The 20,616-nt window shown below is 39.4% G+C and overlaps 2 protein-coding genes across 3 annotated transcripts; both read right to left on the reverse strand.

Moving 5' to 3' along the window:
- Positions 1 to 1,476: 1,476 nt before the first annotated feature.
- On the reverse strand, positions 1,477 to 16,721 carry LOC150083927 (nose resistant to fluoxetine protein 6-like). 2 transcript variants are annotated; one of them, XM_090374966.1, is made up of 13 exons: positions 16,613 to 16,721; positions 14,567 to 14,654; positions 14,367 to 14,464; positions 14,105 to 14,263; positions 11,834 to 11,927; positions 11,630 to 11,722; positions 11,368 to 11,533; positions 9,619 to 9,698; positions 9,404 to 9,526; positions 4,744 to 4,864; positions 4,469 to 4,655; positions 3,289 to 3,431; positions 1,477 to 1,776 (listed from the first exon to the last, which is right to left on the reverse strand). In XM_090374966.1, exons 1-13 carry the CDS (start codon positions 16,623 to 16,625, stop codon positions 1,528 to 1,530), a joined length of 1,614 nt encoding a protein of 537 aa, XP_090231092.1. In that variant the 5' UTR covers positions 16,626 to 16,721; the 3' UTR covers positions 1,477 to 1,527. The 2 variants fall into 2 exon arrangements, with proteins under 2 accessions (XP_090231092.1, XP_090231090.1); XM_090374964.1 differs by having other exon boundaries at positions 14,367 to 14,479.
- Positions 16,722 to 16,882: 161 nt separating this feature from the next.
- LOC150083928 (uncharacterized) lies at positions 16,883 to 20,245 on the reverse strand. Its single transcript, XM_090375627.1, has 3 exons — positions 19,849 to 20,245; positions 18,196 to 18,416; positions 16,883 to 16,963 (listed from the first exon to the last, which is right to left on the reverse strand). The coding sequence occupies exons 1-3, from the start codon at positions 20,243 to 20,245 to the stop codon at positions 16,883 to 16,885; spliced, it is 699 nt and encodes a 232-aa protein (XP_090231753.1).
- Positions 20,246 to 20,616: the final 371 nt, after the last annotated feature.

Genomic DNA, 20,616 nt, shown 5'->3' on the forward strand with positions numbered 1-20,616 from the left:
GCATCATTGGAATCGAACCCGGTTTCCTTTTAAATCCTTTTAAAGGTATCCGATCTCTGATGTTCATTTTATTCAACATAAACCACGCCTTACAGGAATGGCGTCCTTTTAATATTTTTTTACATGCGCTACAATTACAATTTGTGTATATTGAAGGAGAGTTCCATTTCACAAAAAAGGTAGGTGTGTCTAATAAAATGGCCACTCAGTGTAAATTGTAGTTTTGGTTTAGTTTTAACTGTAATGACTCCCAGCTGAGATTGTAAATACTTTGCAAAATATGAAGGATATATTTGTACCACTAAATTTAAAAGCAATACGTACCATTAAATTTTTTAGTGCTTATGAATCATGTTTGGGTACCACAGGTAACGGTGGTACCCAAACATGATTCATAAGCACTAAAAAATGATAGAGTTCAAGTGGTAGAGGAATCTTGAAACTGAAGATATCCAACGACTGCCGTGGCCAGCCCGTTCACCAGACTTAAATCCGATCGAACATGTGTTTGGTTGGGCTTCGAATTGTACGCCAACAGCCAACTCCTCGGTCACTTGGTGAGCTAAGTTCTGCACTGGTGGAAGAATGGGATTTGTTGCCACAGAATCTTATAGACACCCTTATATCGAGCATGGTTAACTGCTCTCTGGCTTGTCTAGCCTTTGGAGGGGATCATGTGCCATACTGGTGTCATGTGACCATTGTTTCGAGCATCTTGTATCGACTTATTGATGTGCAATGTGATTTTCTGTAAATGTTTCTTATATCTGTTAAGTTCCTTGCTGTCTCCTAATTTCATCGTTGTTCTATGGTACACCACCACATCAAATTCTGTCCCACTTCGTCTCAAGCTACCCGAGTTACACCATGTTTATTACGTGTTCTGTTCATTTTGTCGAGCAGTGTGGCTACCAACCAACACTGGAGAGATGAATCTCAAAATGCAAGGGCGAGAAGCCTTTGCTTTTTTTGGGATTCCTCTAATTTGGATCATGTCCACTAACCACTATATCTACTGTCCTCATACGGTGTTGTTGTTTACAATAATTCAATGTAAAAGACCGGTTAAAGATCGAGTTCGATTATGCCATCCTGTTTCCCAGTTCACCCTCCTAACAAGAGACTTCAGAAGAGTGAGTCTCATCTGGAGAACAGGATGTATTATGATTTCAAAGAAGTATTTCCCTAATTAGCGAGAATGGGATAATTTATCTCTGGACACCACCCAAAGAATTTTAAATTGACAGCATATGGATTCGATCCAGTTTTCGAAACAGGGATCAATGAGCAAAGGTCTCGAGAGATTTGCAAGATTAATTACAAAAATCAGAATAAAGTATTTTTATTTATTTTATTTATTTTTTTTTGAGGTATATAAATGAAATTTTTATGAATGCACTGCTCAAAGATGGAACATTAACAATGAACAAAATAGACTTGAACAAATGACTCTTTTATTATGCAAGTCCCTATAGTTTGGTTGGTGTCTTTGAAGCGTCACTCCTTGGGAATTAGTTATCTATTTCGTCAATTTACATGAGTCCCCTCATGCTTTCTGAGACACGTTAGTACCACTGGGTGATTATCACTTGAGTTTTCTGCAATGTCCAAAACCTGTGCTGAGCCATTTTCATTTATTTCCTCTTTCCTTCCAGCTTTCTGCTGGCAGCCAACGATCAACATCCTTTCCAAACGTAAGAAGGGAACCTCAATGATAAGGTGGACGAAGAAAGCCATTGCAGATGCAATAACCAGGTTGGCAATAAATTCATAGATCTAAGAAATATGAAAACAAAATTAAGATTCAGCACTTCACTGTGAATCATCAAGAATTCAGTTAAGTCTGTCTAGAGTTCAACTTTAAATTTCTATTAATTAATGATTGCTAAAACAGTGTAAATAATTACTAATTATAACTATTCATTTATTTGCACTCACTGGTAAAAATATTAGAATTATTCTTTGATTTATTGATTACTCTTTCATCAGAATATTTGTAATTGTGGTCAAACTGCCCTTTCCAAGCTATCTCAAACATTCCAATTGGGACTCAGGAGAATTGGGTGATCTGGATCGAGTAGTTGTTGGAAATCTTAGGAATGTCCATCCAACCATTCAGATACAATTCTTGCATGGTGGATAGTTGCGTTGTCTCCTTGAAAAAATCCATTGCATTTCCAGTAAAAATGAATCATTCCAGGGTTAAGATGAATGTTGGTCTGAAACCACAGCAAGATATTCACTGGAAGTCACATAAGCCTCTAACAATATGACTGGACCCAGCCCGTACCAACAGAATGTACTCCATGCTATGAAACTAAATCCAGTCGCTTGGATGGTGGCCACACGAGACAGTCTGTTGCTCACCTTCATGCTATACGTTCACCCTACGAATGGTGCAGATGTAAATCGAGACTCGTCAGTCCACCCGATCGTTTGAAAATGCCAATTGCAAAAGATTTCTAATATTTTGGCTAGTGAGTGTACAAGAAACTGGTAGAAAGTGTTCCATGATTTATTGATGTTTTTCCAAGCGTTGATGTGATCTGCTGAATAAAATCAACCAGAAAAATGTCTAGAAATGTCTGGGGACCTTTGTCTAACTTTGTATTTTTTGTTTACAGAAAAGGAACACTATCCCTTTCCGTCTACACACTGGTCGTTTGGAATTCAACCAGTGCTGCCATCTAGTGATATAATTCACATCCACAGACGTGATTATTTTCTTCTGGTTATTTACTGATCTCTTCTTTCGCATTTGTATTAACAAATGCAAAAGAATAGATCAGTTTTGAAGCAAAGTATCATGTCGGACATACAGACTGAACAACAAGTGATTTGTTATTGTGTCAGAGGGGCTTTAAATGCGTCGGAAACAGTTAAAGAGATGAACGAAGCGTGTGGTAAAGATGTCCTTGGTAGGATGGCCATATTCAGATGTGAAGTGGTTTCTCCATCCAATATTGTACAGGCAGTGATCACTGTTATAGGTGCCGAGGATTTTCCACATTCACCGGACTTAGCCCCATGTGATTTCTTCCTGTTTCCACCTCTGAAGAAAGCTCTGAAGGCCCTAAAGTCTTGTATCAACGTATTTCTTATTCTTGGGCAACATGGACACGTTTTAGAAACCTTAGACAAAATTAAATAATTTTAAATGCACTTTTTAAGCGAGTATTGGGCTAATTTGATTTAAATCTTTTCATGTATTAAATTGAAATGAGTGCGCCCAATTTAAGACTGTAATGTTCCATCGTCATCGTGTGAAAGAATCTAAGTTTGACTCACCATATTGTAGTGCGTGAAATAAAAGCCTCCTTTGATGGATCCAAATCTTGCCCATAACACCAAAGGGTGGGTCATGTAAATACCAAATGCTAGCCTGCTAGGAATGATCCATCCTTTCCAGGAGAGTATCCAGGCTACCGGACCTTGGAAGGAACAAACAGGCAGTCAACTACTTCATTGAAATCATCTCCCTATACATGTAAATCAATGACATAAACTTGTCATCAAACTCAAGTCGCCAGTAATTGATTAACTTTAATAAATTATATGTAACACCACTAAATTCTAAAAAAAGATCAATGGATTTAAGAAAAAGACCATTATTAACAACTCAAATCCAAATATTACCTATACTCTAATGATTCCAGCCACCGAATTCACAGAAGCAATGAGGCATTCCAACCAGACTGCGTTCAAGTAGTCATACAAGCTGGTGGTGGGTCATTGATGCCTTTAGGATGTTGAAATACTTGAAATAAAAACCAGGATGAATCAGGCTGGCCAAACAAATACTCTGGATGGTCAAGTTGTGCCTTTTACTGAACATTGGAGGGAGACTCATGATTTCGATACTTCTGTTTACAAAAGTCCGATTCTAGGGCCTCTGTTCTTTTAAACTGACAAGAGGAACACCAAAGATTTTAGGGCATTTAATCGACCAAGTCATCAGATTTAAGTCCTATTGAGATGAGATTAACTTTAACAGAAAGTAAAAATATAACAACATCCACGACAGCTGCATGAATTATAGCTGGACTGCTTTTAGATTGAACTGATATTGATATTAACTATTTAAGGGACATGGGTGAATCCCTATTAGATAATGATTGGTTTGTTAGATTTGCGGGATAAAAAATCATGCAATTCTCATCTAAGACCGAAATTTAGGCACAATTATAAAACTCAGACAATACGTCTCCACAAATTGACTGAGCGCGCATAAGAACCAATCATTGACTACGTGCATATCTGTACAAGCACAGATGATCTGCCACATCAACTCCATTAAAGGCAAAAAGAATCATACACAACATTAATAATGATTTATCAATTTTTTTATTATTATTTTGGAGTAGAAATTATACCCAGCAGTTTATTATTGAATACCATCATCAATTATTGAACATCATCAAAGTTTGATCTAAATATTCAAGAACTGGACCAAGTCCCATACACTTACCACCAAATCCTTGAAGACAGGCAAAAGTCATCCAGGCTATGCATAAAATGAATACTGTACGGTGAGTGGCAGCATACACAACGTTTGAATAAAGAGATTGGAAGTTGCCAATCAATGACTGCCATGGCCAGTAGAGAACAGTGAAGGCGACAGTTAAGGCACAGAGCCATCCGAACACATTTAAAACCTGGAATGAAGTCCAAAATTTTCTCAGATGTTTATTGTAATTCACTGTCTTAATTCTGACAACAGATTATCACCAGATATAAACTTACTGGATGTAAGGAAACCTTTTTGCGCGTAAACTGGACGAATCCCATGATCATTCCAACAAAGTAAGTAGCTGCGTGAGTATAGGGTCGAAAATACACTTCAGTGGTCATCGTTTCACGGAATCTAAAGTAGTAAAAATCTACATAAGAGATTTGAAATGTTCATGTCCCATATTCTGAACTCAATGGCCAAAAAATTAGAATCCTTTTGGAATTGGAATCAACAGATAATCAAGTTATGTTCATAGAAGTTGTCACATCGTATGATTACAAGTTCCTTGGTAGCAAATCCGTTCATGAGTTTGATTTTATAAAAGATAGCGTAAACTTCATTATGCCATGCACCCAGACTGTCTCGTGCCCACCACCCAACGGTAGTACACTTGATGTAACCACAGTTCTCCCAACACCAGGTGGAAAACAGCCGAGTTCGAATCGATCAAAGATATGAGGAATCTTTATGGGCCTTTTCCATATGGTGGCTGATTTAGTTGGTCTCAGGTGTGGCTAGCATGTTTTTTTATCCCAGAAACTCAGCTTTTTCGTTTAACAAAGGGAAAATCCCCAGACGTATTACATACAACGCAATACGGCCCCCAAGTTGGTTACTCGCCTAAAACCCTACAACAACAACTCAAGGAACTGTGGTATCATAGCATGGAGCATGTTCTGTTGGTATAAGCTGGGTCCGTTCATACTGTTAGTACAATCTTAACCCTGTAATACAAGAATTTGTATTACAGGTGGAATAGGACCAGGGTATGTCTGCCAGGGGCAAAAGTTGATGACGTTGTAGAGCGGATATCATCTTTTAAGGGCACAAAAGGTGATATAGTTGTACACGTTGGCACTAATGACATTAAGAGTAGGAGACCGGCGGAATTACTTGACAAGTACAGGTCACTGATGAAAAAAAGCCGTGAATTAGGGTTGAAATTGAAAGTGTCTGCAATTCTGCCCAGACACGATAGGAGGGAGTATATGATGAGAGCCCTGTCAATCAATTCGGCCCTGGAAAGATTGTGCAGGGCTCAAGGGGTAGAATTTTTTTCAGCCTGGTCTGTACTTGTTAACAGGAGAGACTGCTTCTACAGGGATGGGATACACTTAAATAGAAAGGGTGCAAGAATGTTTGCTGATGCTATCGAGGCAATGTTAGGTGGGTCGGAAAACTGCTAGATTGGGGGGATACAAGGACTAATAGATTAACAGTAGCCACTGGCAGAGGTGAAAGTGATTCTTGCACTGCTTCTATTGGAATGAGCCGCAGCCTGGAAAATAAGATGCAGGATATTTCAGAGACTGCTGGGAATCATTGGGGTACAAGTAAACACATGGGTTGTGTTAGGGTAGCTAAGAAAAAGAACAGGTGCATGTATACTTGTGTGTACACCAATGCTAGGAGTTTAGTAAATAAATTTGATGAATTTGAGGTATTGCTCAAAACATCAAAGGCAGATATTGTGGGGATTTCAGAGACGTGGTGTCACACAGATATAAGAAATGCAGAACTGGAATTTGGGGAGTACAATGTCTACAGAAAGGATAGACAGGATAGGAAGGGAGGAGGGGTTATGCTATTAATTAAGAAACACATAAAATCCAAGGAAGTGAAGCCAGTCGACATCGCTGGACAGTGCAGTGTCGAGTCAGTTTGGTGTGACATAAGCATTGGGAGATCAAAATTGAGAGTAGGAGTGTGCTATAGGCCTAATGACTCTGATGAGTATAATAAGAAACTGTTCGGAGAAATAGAGTGGGCCAGTAAATCAGAGAGTCTTATAATGGGGGATTTTAATTTCCCAGATATTGACTGGAATTTGGGGGCTGGTCACTCACACAGTAGCAAGGCTTTTGTGGATTTATTGGATGATTGTTTTCTACATCAGCATGTTCGGGAGGCAACTAGAGGGAGTAATACTCTTGATTTGATTATCAGTAGTGATTCTTCATGCATTCAGAATCTGCAGATAAATGAACCACTTGGTGGCAGTGATCACAGTGTGCTGAAGTGGGAGTTACTCAAAGAGGTAACTACCATTAGGGGTAAAGGGAAGGGGTATTGCTTTCGTAAAGGCGACTACAATGGACTGAGACAGTATTTAAATTCTATACAGTGGGATCAACTGATGATATTGCCAACAGCAAATTCAAAATGGGAAGCATTCAAAGAACTTATCGTGGAAGCTACTAGGCTTTACATACCAACTAAGAAATATTGTTCAAGGTTTAGGCCTAAATGGTTGTCAGATGAACTAATGAGGCATATGGCAGAGAAGAAAAATGCATGGGATACATACAAATTAACACGTGACACGGATGCCTATGATAGATACAAGTTGATCTGTAACCAAGTTACAAAGGAGGTTAGGCAGGCGAAGGCAGATTACGAGAGATCCTTGGCAAGGGATGCGAAGAAAAACAGCAAAGAGTTCTTTACTTATGTAAACTCTAGAAGGAAGGGGATGAATCAGATTGGTCCACTTGAGATCGATGGGTCAACTGTTGATGACCCTGCTCGGGTAGCTAACAAACTAAATGAATATTTTGCATCGACATTCACACATGAGGAGTTATTCAGCGAGGGGAATGCCAGAGGTGTATTCAACTCTAGCAGTAAGCTAGAGAATCTTGTAATAACTGAGAGCAAAGTGGAGGAGAAATTGTTGAAGATAAACACAAGAAAGGCACCTGGGGTGGATGGGATCTATCCAGTTATATTAAAGGAGGCAGCAAAGGAGGTAAGCAAACCCTTAGCCATAATTATGAGAGCTTCCTTGGACTCAGGGGAGGTACCCATTGACTGGAGATGTGCAAATGTGACCCCAATTCACAAAGGGGGATCAAAGGCTGACACAAGTAATTATAGACCTGTGAGTTTAACTTCTGTTCCCGGAAAATTAATGGAGGCACTGGTGAAAGAAGCACTGCAGGATCATCTAGACAAGACTTCAGTTATAGCTAGGACACAGCATGGTTTTGTTAAGGGGAAGTCTTGCCTGACCAATTTGATTGGATACTATGATGCAGTCACAAAAGAACTGGATGCAGGGAATAACTTTGATATTATATACTTGGATCTTAGAAAGGCTTTTGATACTGTTGCACATGGAAGACTGCTGCACAAATTGGAGCAGTGTGGCATTGGAGGCAAGTTGCTGCTATGGATAAAGGGGTGGTTGAGGGGGAGAAGACAGAGAGTGGTAATCAATGGACACTGCTCATCGTGGACTAATGTTATTAGTGGAGTCCCTCAGGGTTCAGTATTGGGGCCTTTATTGTTTTCTGTATTTATAAATGATATTGATGATGGTATATCAGGCTTAATGTCCAAGTTTGCAGACGATACAAAGGTTGGCAGGGTTGTCAAGGACACTACTGACACTATGCTGCTGCAACAGGATTTGGAAAGGTTGAGCAGATGGGCTTCGAGGTGGCAAATGAAGTTTAACATTGACAAATGTAAAGTACTACATATGGGAAACAGCAACCCCAGAGCAACGTATCAACTCTGTGGTACTACACTGACAGTGGTAGAGAATGAAAGGGACCTGGGGGTGGTGGTGCAGGCAGATATGAAGTTCTCTGAGCAGTGCAGACGAGCTGCAAGAGTAGCTCATGGTGTATTGTCAATGATATATAGAAATTTTTCTAGCAGGGATAAGGAGGTGATTATTCCCTTGTATAAGGCAATGGTCAGGCCACACCTAGAGTACTGTATACAGGCCTGGAGGCCTCATTTCAGGAAGGATGTAGAGCTGCTGGAACGAGTACAGAGAAGGGCAACTAGATTGGTGAATGGGACAAAGGGGTTCTCTTACGAAGAAAGGCTTAAGTTTTGCAAATTACAGTGTCTGGAAACTAGGCACCAGCGGGGTGATCTGATAGAGGTGTACAAAGCCTTGAATGGTTTGAGCATGCTCAATGCTGATGGGATTCTTCCTCTAGCTCAGAAAAATCACCTGAGAGGGCATAAATTCAAATTGAGGAAAGACAGATGTAGGATAGATGTGCGGAAATTTGCCTTTAGCCAGCGGGTGGTTGGTGGGTGGAACAGACTTCCATCCCTTGTCGTGGAAGTTGATAGCCTAAATAAGTTTAAGGCTCAGCTGGACAGGTATTTCGAACGAACAGAGGGGTGAAGTGGAAGTGGTTATTTTTATTTATTTATGTTACTTTTTTTTTTTTTTTTTTTTTTTTTTTTTTTTTTTTTTTGGCTGATGCTGCATAAGCTTGCTTTCTTGCATCAAATGCCTCTACTAATGCTAATGCTAATGCTAATGCTAATTTTTTCAAGACGGCAGCACAACTATCCACCGTTCAAAAATTGTATCCAAGATTTCCGACATCTTCCCTGGCTTCTTATTTCTCCAGATCTTAATTCAATTCAGAATGTCTGGGATATGTTGGAAAGGACAGTTCAGCCACAGGTCTCTGTCGATTACAATGCAATAGCTGACAAACTTCGTGATGGAAGAATTATCAAATCTCGAAGCTAGAATCCTTCAGGTACCTGATGAAATCCATAGCACGTTCCGAAATTCGAAAAACAAGTTGGTTCCACCAGATATCGAATAAAGGTTTCCAATTTTTTGTCCAGTAACCAAGTTTAGAATGATCTGATTTTCAAACAAATAGAAGAGTATGGTAGAAGTTTACTTACTTTTTGTCCACTAGGGAAATCAGAACTATGAGATTGAAGTTCTCGGTATAAGTCACCACACCAATTACTAAACTGCTTCCCAGACACCCTATCAACAAAATGGCAAAACCGATCATGCGATTTCTGCAATAGAAAAATCCCTTCGCGATTAGGGTATGAATAAAGGAGATGAGTTGTTAGAGATATTTAATTAACTTATAAGTACTTTGGATTACCTATAAAGTGGGATGAGGATTATAGGAGACAGAAGGTGAAGTTGAAAGTCGCAACCCAAGTACCAAGTAGGATGGATACACTGGAAAATAAAAGAAAGTTTTGTTTAAATATGAAATGCAATGTCCTTCATCTTTTTATTACAAATGGGTTAGATCTGATTATTAATTATCAAATGTTTTTAATGAAAACCTCAAGTACGAAAATTATAATCCCCCATCATTTGAGAATTATATGGAAATTATCATCTGAGGAATTGATAGTGGATATTTAAGGAGTTCAAGTTGTTTGTGCGGGACTACGTTTCTCAAACTGCAAGGTGGAATGCAGTGTGCTGTCATATGAGAGGAAAGGAGTGGAAGAAAGAATTCTTCATGCCTATGAAAACATGGGTTGCTACCATATCACTTCATTCCCGTTTATTGGCTTGCCCAGTGGACAGCCATCTCCAGTACTGAGGATGGCAACCCATCGTCATTTAAATGATTCTTTGAGATAGCTGGCCATTGGACGACTTGAAGCCAGGCAGGGTTGGGGTGGCGCGTTGGCTTAATGTGTCACGCGGTGTTGTCTCAGCATGCAAGCAGTTTCAGGAGACAGGAACCATTACAAGAAGAGCTGGTCTAGGTCGCCCGAGAGCTACGTCAACCAGAACAGACCGCTGTCTGGCTCTAACAGCAAGACAGAGCCCTGCGATATCAACTTATGAACTGTGTCTTGAGGTTGCTGCAACCACAGATCAAAACATTTCCAATCGGATTGTGTTAAGAAGCCTCAATTCAAATGGACTGCACACAAGGAAGCCAGTAGTTTGTATTCCATTAACCCGAAACCACCACAGAGCTCGTCGAAACTGGTGCCATGAACATGTGACTTGGAGCATAACAAATGGGGTACAGTTGTGTTCTCTGATGAGTCCCGTCTTAGCCTGCAAACAGAGTATAGACATTATTTCATCTGGAGGCAACAAGGAATCCGGTATGAACCCTGCAACATCACAGAAATTGACACTTAGGGTGGAGGCGGTGTTCTCTTGTGGAGGGGAATAATGATCAACAGAGATACCGATAACAACTTCTCGAATCCTATGTGTGATTTTTAGGGGTCCGGTTAGTCCAGATTTTCTTTTCATGCACGACAATGCCACTGCACATAGAACTCAAGTGGTGGAGGAATATCTTGAGATGATGTTTTTAGGAACATTTTAATATGATGTTTTTCCTTCTGCTTGTGGAAGAATGGGATTTGTCATCACAGAATCTTACAAACACCATTTTTCAAGCAGAAGGAAAAACATTAGTGGAATAAGAAAGCATAAAAAGGCGACAGAACAGGAGCAAGATTTGTTCAGAGCACAAATTTTGAGAACAAGTGTACAATTGGCATCATCATATTGAGTTTTCTTAACCTCAATGTCCAGAACTCCTATAACATCCTTCTGTCGTAAGCCAGAAGGCCAACTTTATCTTTGACTGAGAATGCAACAGAACAATGCGACTATTGATGCATGGAATCTGCTGGCAGAATCTAGCTTTGGCAAGAGACCAGAATGCTCAGGAAGAATGGAAAAGAGGCAGATTTTCTCTTCTTTGCCTGTTCAAATTGCGTACGATTAATAACAGTTTTATAATTGTTGCGAGCTGTGATTTCCTACATTCTTGTTTTGATCAACCTTAGGGCATTTATTGATCTAAGTTTTCCAAAGTTCAGTCAAAGTAATAACTAAAAATAGTATCAGAATTCATGCTTACTATGTCCTTAATGTGCTTCCAATTGTTGATATAGAGGAGATTATACCACCAATTCTTATAACAATTTGCTATCTCTCCACCAACTGTCTCTTGCCACAAAGGACCTGTAGCGATCCAGGGAAGGAAGAACATTAACCCCATGGTAAACACGAGCGTTGGAGTAAGCCTGTTTTGATGATACAAAAAATACAGTTAGGTTCTCGTTCAGATTAGTTTACCAACGAGTTACTCTCATGAAGTGAACTTTAACCATAAAATTTACCTTATATATCTCTTTAGGATAAAAAGTCCAAAATTGAGATGTCCTTTGTTACTTTGCATGCTGCTTAGGGTGCCATACGCGGTAAGAAGGCCACTGAAATTTAAAAAAAAAAAACAAATGCATGTTGTGTTTTAAGAGAAAAATGTTTATTTGGATGGTAAACATGACTGAGTAAAGTTGAATTTAGATTTGTCACATACATACCTGAGGAAGAAAAATACGTCTACAGCAAGCCAAGCGTTGGCTATGACTTCAAATGAGAGACTGTTGAACCATGCTCCAACGTTGGACAGGTTTCCTGAAGTAGACACAAAGAAATACATTAAAATAGGCTTGTTGTTGTTGTTTTGGTAAGGTTTTAGGAGCATCAGTTTGCTGGACAAAAAAACGATTGTCCGGGAGAAAAAACACTATGCTACCCTCGCTTGAGACCAACTAATCCAGCCAAGTTGTAAAAAAGGCCCATAAAAATTCCTCACGTCATCGAAGAGATTCGGACTCAGGTCCTTTCCACCCGGTGTGAGGAGAACGGCGATTCTATTAACTTTGCTACCCACGAGAGCATGGACCATGCACAATAATGACTGCATCTTAAAGTGAACAATTACTTGTGCCATTAAATCAGCTGTTGTTATTGTTGTTGGTTTAGGGACTTATTAGGCGCATCGGCAACTATGGCCATAGTGCGCCAATTAAATCAGCGTATTTTTGGTAATTGAACTATTGTAGAATTTATTAGCTGTTTGAAATAAGAATAGGGAATTTCTTGAACATGGAAATGTTGATATCAATTATGCATGCCCTCGTGGGTAACACGGTAGGATTGCCATCCTTCCCTCAACGGACGGGAAAGAGATGGATAGACCTCAAGGAATTTTTATGACGATCATTGACCACCCTCATAATCTTCTCATCATCTGCAACTTTTGACACCAATCCTTGGAGGACCCCGCTTCTAACGTTAGACCAATATCAAGGGCAACATTAATCACAACTCGCTGCCTGCTACCGTGCAGCCACGCTGCGATCTATCTTAGACATAATCCCAAGAGAGAGAGAGAGAGATCCCTCAGCGATCCTTAGAACATTACTCAATCCTCTTCGGTAGAATCAGAACCAATTTCAGTTAACAGAAAGGCGGTATTTTGGTCCGTTGCTCCTTCAACACAGTGATCCAGGCTACTGATTGGTGGTGTGTTATCCTGACCCTAAGCCGCTGTATCAGTTCATTACAAAGGCGTTCAATGTGGTTAATATCGGCAACTTGTGTGGTCAGGCCAACGAAACCCTTACATCTTCCATGTCTTCAAACCATGTTAATACAGGTTATGCAGTATGACATGGTGCATTATCACGTTGAAACTTTAAAGGACCATTGCCTTACTGATGCCACAGTGTAGAAAGAACGGAATAGCCCATCAATTACTGTGGCTTCCTGAACCTCTAGTTCACAGTATTGGATTCGGATTGACTACGTACCAATCATCTGAGAGCTTTCCTGATCTCTCCTTCATGGTCCTGGCGTGCACAGTGGGTATAATGACCGTAGTCTCAGACGAGATTGAAAAAACCTTGATTCGAATCTTGTCAATGACGCGTAGAGTTTTTATGGCTGGGTTAATTGGTCTCCTGTTATGACTCAATGGTTTTTTTCTTTGGGTTTTTCTGTCCAGCAAACCGACCAGAGAATGCGTGAAATCATAGACACAATATTGTGACACCTCATGTTTTTATATACGTTTTTTTATTTATTACACGATTCAATCTTCCCAATCCCAGAGGGTGTTATTACCTTTGGCAATATAATGCACAGACCTCAGAAACATAATTAAAACGTACTTATGCAGAAATAACATGAATCTCAATATGTCAATATTACACTAAATATTCAAAATATCAGAAACCTTTTCAATTGACTCCACATATAGCGTTCACGGTATGGTTATGTTGATTGGTACGGACTGGACCTGCTCATACCGTTAGAAGGCCGTGTTACTCCAATGAATATCTTTCTGTCATATTGGAACAAATCATTGGAACGTATTGGAACCTTGCAAAGCTTCATTTTTACCTGGATTGGGATGGAATTTAAGACTACAAGACAGCTATCCATCGTGTAAAAATTAAATCTGAATGGTTCCTCAAACCATTCAGATTAATATATTGGGAACATTCCAGCATCTATCCTGGTCTCTTATTTCTTCAGATCTAAATCCAATTGAAAATGTCTGGGATACGTTAAAGGATGGTTCTTCGTTCTCTACTAACCATAAATTAGCAGCAGACAAATATCTTCAAAGAAACGTCGATATGTAGAGCTAGACTCCTTCAGAAACCTGGTGGTACAGACTGTAATTCGGGCAAAAGGTGGCCCTACAATATATTTCGAAAAACGGTTTCTAATTTTTTGGCCACTCAGTCTAATATATTAAAATAAAAATATGAAAATTTGGTAGAACCCTAAAGCTGACTTACTCGCAGCAAAAAATGATAACCAGCTGTAGTTGTGGGCGAGAACAATCCAGGTGATCGTAAGGAATCGAATCCCATGGAGAGGGCTCAAATCCATATTGGAGGGGCTAATGTCCACTAGTTTATTGTAGTTCGTGTTCAAGGAGAAGGCTTTCACGATTTCTGGAAAAAATTATCAGAAATGACCCTGCAGTCAATGCGAATTATACTTGAACATAAACTAAAATCTATATAAAGTAATAAATCGTAAGTGGTGGTCACTCACCATACTTCGAATTGTTGTTAGATACCTGCGATCTCTGGAGGAGGACATCGACAGCTGTGCCAATAACAACAAGGACGAATATAATGGACATCACTGTACTGAAAGACAAAATTCTTTCATTGAAAGAATGGCGCTGTTGAGAAGAAATTTGCATTAAACATGAACTGTCCATGATTAGAATATCAATGAGGCAGACTTACAGAAATGCAATATGGATGGGTTCCACTTTGATCTCCTCTTCGACTTGACATTGCAGTACATCGGCTTTCCAGTTAATCTCCTCCACAGCTGAAAAGTAATCACAGGTTTCAGTTTGGGAAACAGTAAAATAAATGAAATGGAGATTTTAAAAGCTTTCCTGTTATTCTGTAAGGTGGAATAAATAGTAGTACTACACTGAGTGGACAAAAATCATGAGATACCTACCGAGTAACGGATAGCCAACCTTTCGCCCGGATAAGGGCAGTCACACGGGGAGGCATTGACTCCACTAGTCCAGGAATGCGTTCCACAGGCATTTCTACCCATGCTTGCTGCACCGCTGTCCATAATTCCGTTATATTCCTGGGTGGAGGATCCAAAGCTCGAACGAACCTTTCCATAGCATCCCAAAGACGCGCCACAAGGTTCATGTCCGGTGAACAGGTAGACAATTCCATGGTGGTAAAATCTGTGGGATGCGCTTCGAACCATGTTCTAGTCACCGCAGCTCTGTGGGGTGGTGCATTGTCCTGTGGGTGCACAGTGACCATGAAGGGATGCAGATATCTGCAAGGATGGACATGTGACCTGCGTCTAGATGCATCAGAGGTCCCAACGTGTGCTAACTCAACAGGCCCCAGACCATTACCGACTGTCCATCTGCCTGAACAGTTCCTCGTAGATATGACGGGTGCATACCACCTCCGCGATAGGATGACCCATGCGTCGGGCACCCACTATCATCCCTCTTTCTAAGTCGATTAACTCACGACGTTTATTCATACTGACATCGAATTACCGTCTACGTGAATGCTGTGTACCTATATACCTGCCAAGGCGGTGGGTTCGTCCACTAGCGAGAGGGGTGACATCGTCGCATTTCCCAGGAACATGGTGTCCCATAAATTTTGTCCTTTCAGTGCATTTCATTTTATATAGAGGAAAGGACTAATTTTGTGGCTTCTAAAATTTAAACTGTCCAGTGAAAGAAACAATATTACCTTTCATATATCTGTAGCCATTGTCAAACCACTACAGGATGGAGGCCATCTCAGCAAGTTATGTTGAGGGAAAGGACCAGAATCTACCACACTGGTCCAGTGCAGGTTGGCAGATCGACCGTACTTAGCAGTCAGGGATTTGAACCCCAGTCTACTCAAACAGCGTATGCTTTGCACTCCTGTGTCTGACCACTAGGCTATGTAGGCCATTTATCTTTCTCTCTCTCTCTATCTATCGAGAAGTTAATGTATCATTCAATTAAAAGATAACCTCCATTTTCAGAACTTACCAGTTCCTCTCATATAGCAAGTGGTTTCTTTTAAATAAAAGACAGGATGATTCTTTTGGCAATGGCACTTGTTTGAAAGTAGTGCAATATCGGGGAAACTAGCTGTAAAGGCAAAGTTCGTTCCACTGTGAGCATTATTAGACCATTGCATTAACTACAATCCTGAAAAAATAGATGAGAAGACAAGATTGGTGTTTAAGAACTGTTCTCCATAAGATACTGTGCTTTTCCAATTACGCCTAGTGTTGCCAAAATTTGCTTATAGGGATGGAATCTGGTTCCATTCCTATAAGCAAATTTTACAGATTACAGAGGATTCAGGAACGTCAACACTGGACAGTTGAGGACTGAACCTCCCTGTAGAACGTTTTCGATATCTCAATGAGCGGCAATGGCAAACTGAAGGCTAATGGGAAGAGGACTGCTCGCTGTTAGGAGGTGTCCCTAAAAAAGTGGGCAGACATTATTGGAGAAGGAAAAGTCTGCTCAACACCAAATTGTAATATATGTTTCGTTGGTCCTCGACGAATTTTAGATTTAATTCCATAGTCCCCAGTGTCCTCCTACAGAAACACTGCAATAAATATGGGATGGCCACTTTTATCCTTTTTCAAAACTCCAGGAACTGTTTAATATATTATTCTGAACCTTTGTACCAAACTATTAGACAATCGCCCAGGCTATTATTGGTTTTTTGGTTTTTACTGAAAATTATTTGAGTTTATGATTTCAAGAAAACTGAAGTTTTACAAACCGACATTGGCCATCTTTTTGAGATCTTCTTTAGAACAAATGGAAGGAATGCACACTCCGAAGCGAAAGGGATAGGCGTAAAAAACGTCCGTTGTATGCGCAATCTCATGGCCAACCTGTAATATAAAAAAAAAGAATCAATTTGGTAAGGGAAAATAGACAACCTGAGCATAGAATCATGCAACGCCTTGGTGTAAAAAACAAACTAAAATAGATAAAATTAGCTTGTAATCTAAGACGGATTCATTTTACATTTGCTTGGGAAAAAGAGTCATCCAAAATAATACCATAATGGAAGATTTTTATCTCCAGTATCAGATAGCACAAATGGTACTCTGATGGAACCGAAAATCTACAAAACAAATTACATAAATCATCATCGGAGGAGAGCTTCAATGTTAACACAAAACATAAAGACTTCGATTCAATTTTAGCAACTTTAGATGTATATGGAAAGGTGTAGTATCTTATGGAGGATAGCTCCTAAACACCAAGTGAAGTCTACTGTGGTACTTTGTAATGATACAGAACTCTGTAAAAGTTCTGTACCATCACAATGTACCATAGTGCAGTTCAATTGGAGTTCAAGGGCCAGAAGTTTACGTAATGTTATGTTTGTACAATGAGTGTTGTTAAGCTGTTTCTGACCACTTTTCCAACATGGAGACGATCACCAGTGTCCGTCTTCATCACGAAGAGGAAGTGGGCCACAACTAAATACGAACCTATCATGTACTGAATGTCCAAAGGAGTTTGAGTCCCTTCAAAAAGAATTCTGTGCCGAGACCAGAATCATTCCTTTCACTCATCGCTGTCCATCACTTATGAATTTTCCAACAGATGTCTCACAGTTAGGACCAGTAAATTCCACTTTCCTCAGTACTGTCAATCATGTATAGAACACCAACGGGAACAATTACTAAGAGGGAAGTAGAATTTTTCTAAATACTTCTCTAATGCACTCAATGCTACTTGTTCTAGAACCTTTGGATCAATTAAATCTGGTGGCCAAGGTAGATATTGGAAGCCTTTTGAACGTTCCTCGAACATTCAGATACAATTTTTTGTACGGTGGATAATTGAGTTGTCGTCTTGAAAGAATTCATCGCAATAAGGATAAAAATGTAGCATTGAAGGTGAAGTTTGTCCGATTTGAGAGAAAACTGTTCATTGGAGATAGTACAATCTTCTAATGGTATAAATGAACAGAACGTGCTCCATACCCTTCTGAGGTAGTTGCTTCGATACACCAGTGATTTCTTTCGTATTCTCAATTGTGGCTCCGTTGACCAATTGCTAAAGGATGTGGCTAAAAACAAACTTTCGCACATTTATTCTGCAACTATCCTTCCTAAATTTGAATTAATGTCCACCCATGTTCGTAATCTGAGCGAGAGGAAGAATTCAATCAGCATAGGCTTGCTCAATCCATTAAGGTCAATCCTCAAAGCCTTAAACACCTCAAGTATTTACTACAGGAATTCAAACGATTTTCGTGGGTTCTTTACTTAGTAGTACAATCAGGAGATTACACATGGTCGCTGACCACAATATCACAGAAAAAATACAAAAGTTGATACTCACAGATTGTTCCATATCAGGAATAATTTTATGGGCCATTATAGCGTTTCTCGGTGGCACCTCTGGCAGATTGGGCATTATTACAACTGAGCAATACTGACCACGGAAATCTTCGGTTTTATCTCGTTTCTTTTTACGAACAGTAACACACTCGTCGAATGATCCAAATTGCATCATGGCGCCCTCAATCCACCCTGATGGGATCTTACCCATGGAATCCAGCACTGGAATGAAAAAAATACAAGTTACCAAATATACCAGGCCCTCAGTAAACATATTGTATACATTCTGATCTGATATTAATATTGAGAAATAAAAAGCAACTCAGGAAAACTCCAGCTACTAAACAGACTGGAAGGACTGTCGATGAACAGACCCTGGACAAAAATTATTGTTGTGTAATTTTAAAATTAATAATGTGTAACCCCTCCTTTACCAAGGATCACTTCTTGTTGGTGGAGATTCGGCTAGACCCTTTTTATCAATATTACGCCATTTTGAATCTCGTAATTCAGTTACGTTTAGTGACTGCTGAATTTAAACCTGGACACTTGACTGCTCAATTTAAATGCACCATAATTTCCTCGTGCCAATTTCAAACAGTAGAGATTCTGCAAACCAAAGAGTTACCATCCTGGAATAAAACAGTATTATCTAGAATATTTGTGAAACCAGTCTGAATGATCCTGGTTGGTATTTCCAGTAGGGAACCCAATTCATAATAGTTAAAACATCCCTAAAGCAGCACTGATCCACCACCATCTTGTACTCCTTGCACACAGTTTGGATGAACTGACTCGTTGCTTCTCTTGTACACTAATATTTTGTCCAGTATCTGTATGTTTTATAATAAGTACTTTAAATCAATGCATCTTCATCTTTTGATGAGCTATTCTCTTTTATGGACTTATCTTAAGGTACATAAGATAATAAATAAAATAAATAAATAAAAGTTCAAATTTTGAATTAATGATGTCTTCAGTAATGTTTAAAAATCTATAAAAAATTCTGACATCGATGACTTGGTAACCTCTCACGTGCCATCCTATCGAGCCACCTGAACACAGCATCGCTAGAGTAAGGCTATTCAGGTCGCTAGGAGATTAATTTGAAGGTAGAGTTACTTAAACTCAGTGTGTAATTCTATTTGTGCGTTATTGGATGAGGACCATGTCAAAATGGAAGCCTGGAAGTGGCCTCATTTAAGGAACTAGTCGGTGGTATTCATTACTGAGAATTATTTCTTTCAAAATGAAATTGAAAATACAGCGTGCATCCTAAATTAAAGGGATTGATTTAAAATTATACCTTTATGGGATTCACTAACAAACTTTTCTGGTCTATCAACTCAACTGGCACATCAAAATAAGTGACTGTTCATTTAACTAGATTTTTCAAACTTAATTCAAAATTTGTTATGAATCCTCATCAAAGCAAAAAAACATCCTACCCCTGTGACCGACTAACTCAGTCACATTGTGAAAAAAGCCCATAAAAATTCCTCGGGCCATTAACAGGATTCGAACCCGGGCCTTTTTCCATCCAGTCTATTTCTATTTACAGTTCAATTCAAGTCATACTTCTAAACGGAAGCTGTGCTTAAATTATAAAAACTGAAAAGAAAAAGTTGGTATCAATTCAAATAAATCCACTTACTTCTAAAAGCCCAAGATTTCATTTGGTTCAATCCCAATACCATTTTGAGTAAAGCTGTAGAACACTGTGCAGATATTTGAGCTTTCTCCTGGTCTCTCATAAGCTTTGGCAGCACTTGTTTCAAAGCAGCAACAACGGTGCTCTTCAGAAATGCTTCGATCTCTTCTACACTCAATTTGTAACCTATTTTAGAATGGGAGTTGTTGCGATGTAAATCCACTGGAACTGCGCTGTCAGTACTTGTGAGAGTCACATGGTTGTCTGACTCTTCAATCGAAGAATCTTCAGATGAAACGAAAGTTGCATTTTCGGTAGACACCAACAGAACACAATTAGCAAAAAGGGGCAGGACACTCGCAAGTAACACAAAGAAACACCACTTGCGTGGAATATCCATGTTGAAAGAAGAACGCTTCAGAAAGTTGTTTAATCAAGAGAGAACCAAGTTAGACACTACTACGTTTAATGTGACCTACATCTAACTGCAATCACCTAAAGGAAAGTAGGGCCAATGAGGGGAGGTACAAAGCGAGGAGGAAAGGCAAGCGTTATTGTTAGATTTCCTCCTGTCTTAACCTTGAGGCTAAAAATCCATGGAATTTTTTTAATTCCATGGTCACAATATAGAAATTTATTTAGCCCTCTATCCTCTTACCAAATCAATTCGAATAAAATAATTTTGAAGCATGAAAGCTAATCTATCTGTTAGCCAATATTCTTCTTTTGGTAAGCATAATTTTTTGACACAATATTTGGTTAATTGTGTTG

The sequence above is a fragment of the Mastigoproctus giganteus genome, chromosome 6 (assembly GCF_048544385.1).
Source record: "Mastigoproctus giganteus isolate SK-2022 chromosome 6, ASM4854438v1, whole genome shotgun sequence".
NCBI classification, from domain to species: Eukaryota; Metazoa; Arthropoda; class Arachnida; order Uropygi; family Thelyphonidae; genus Mastigoproctus; species Mastigoproctus giganteus.

Bases quoted from the DNA above. Each gene is read 5' to 3' on its own strand.
- LOC150083927 (XM_090374964.1), bottom strand. The intron at 14,480-14,566 runs GTAAGTCTGCCT...TTTCAATGAAAG, and splicing joins CCCATCCATATTGCATTTCT to AATTTTGTCTTTCAGTACAG. The intron at 4,656-4,743 runs GTAAGTTTATAT...ACTTCATTCCAG, and splicing joins AAAAGGTTTCCTTACATCCA to GTTTTAAATGTGTTCGGATG.
- LOC150083928 (XM_090375627.1), bottom strand. From the start codon at position 20,245: ATGGATATTCCACGCAAGTGGTGTTTCTTTGTGTTACTTGCGAGTGTC. The intron at 18,417-19,848 runs GTAAGTGGATTT...TTTTCATTCCAG, and splicing joins GAAATCTTGGGCTTTTAGAA to TGCTGGATTCCATGGGTAAG. The intron at 16,964-18,195 runs GTGAGTATCAAC...TTTGTTTTGTAG, and splicing joins TTCCTGATATGGAACAATCT to ATTTTCGGTTCCATCAGAGT.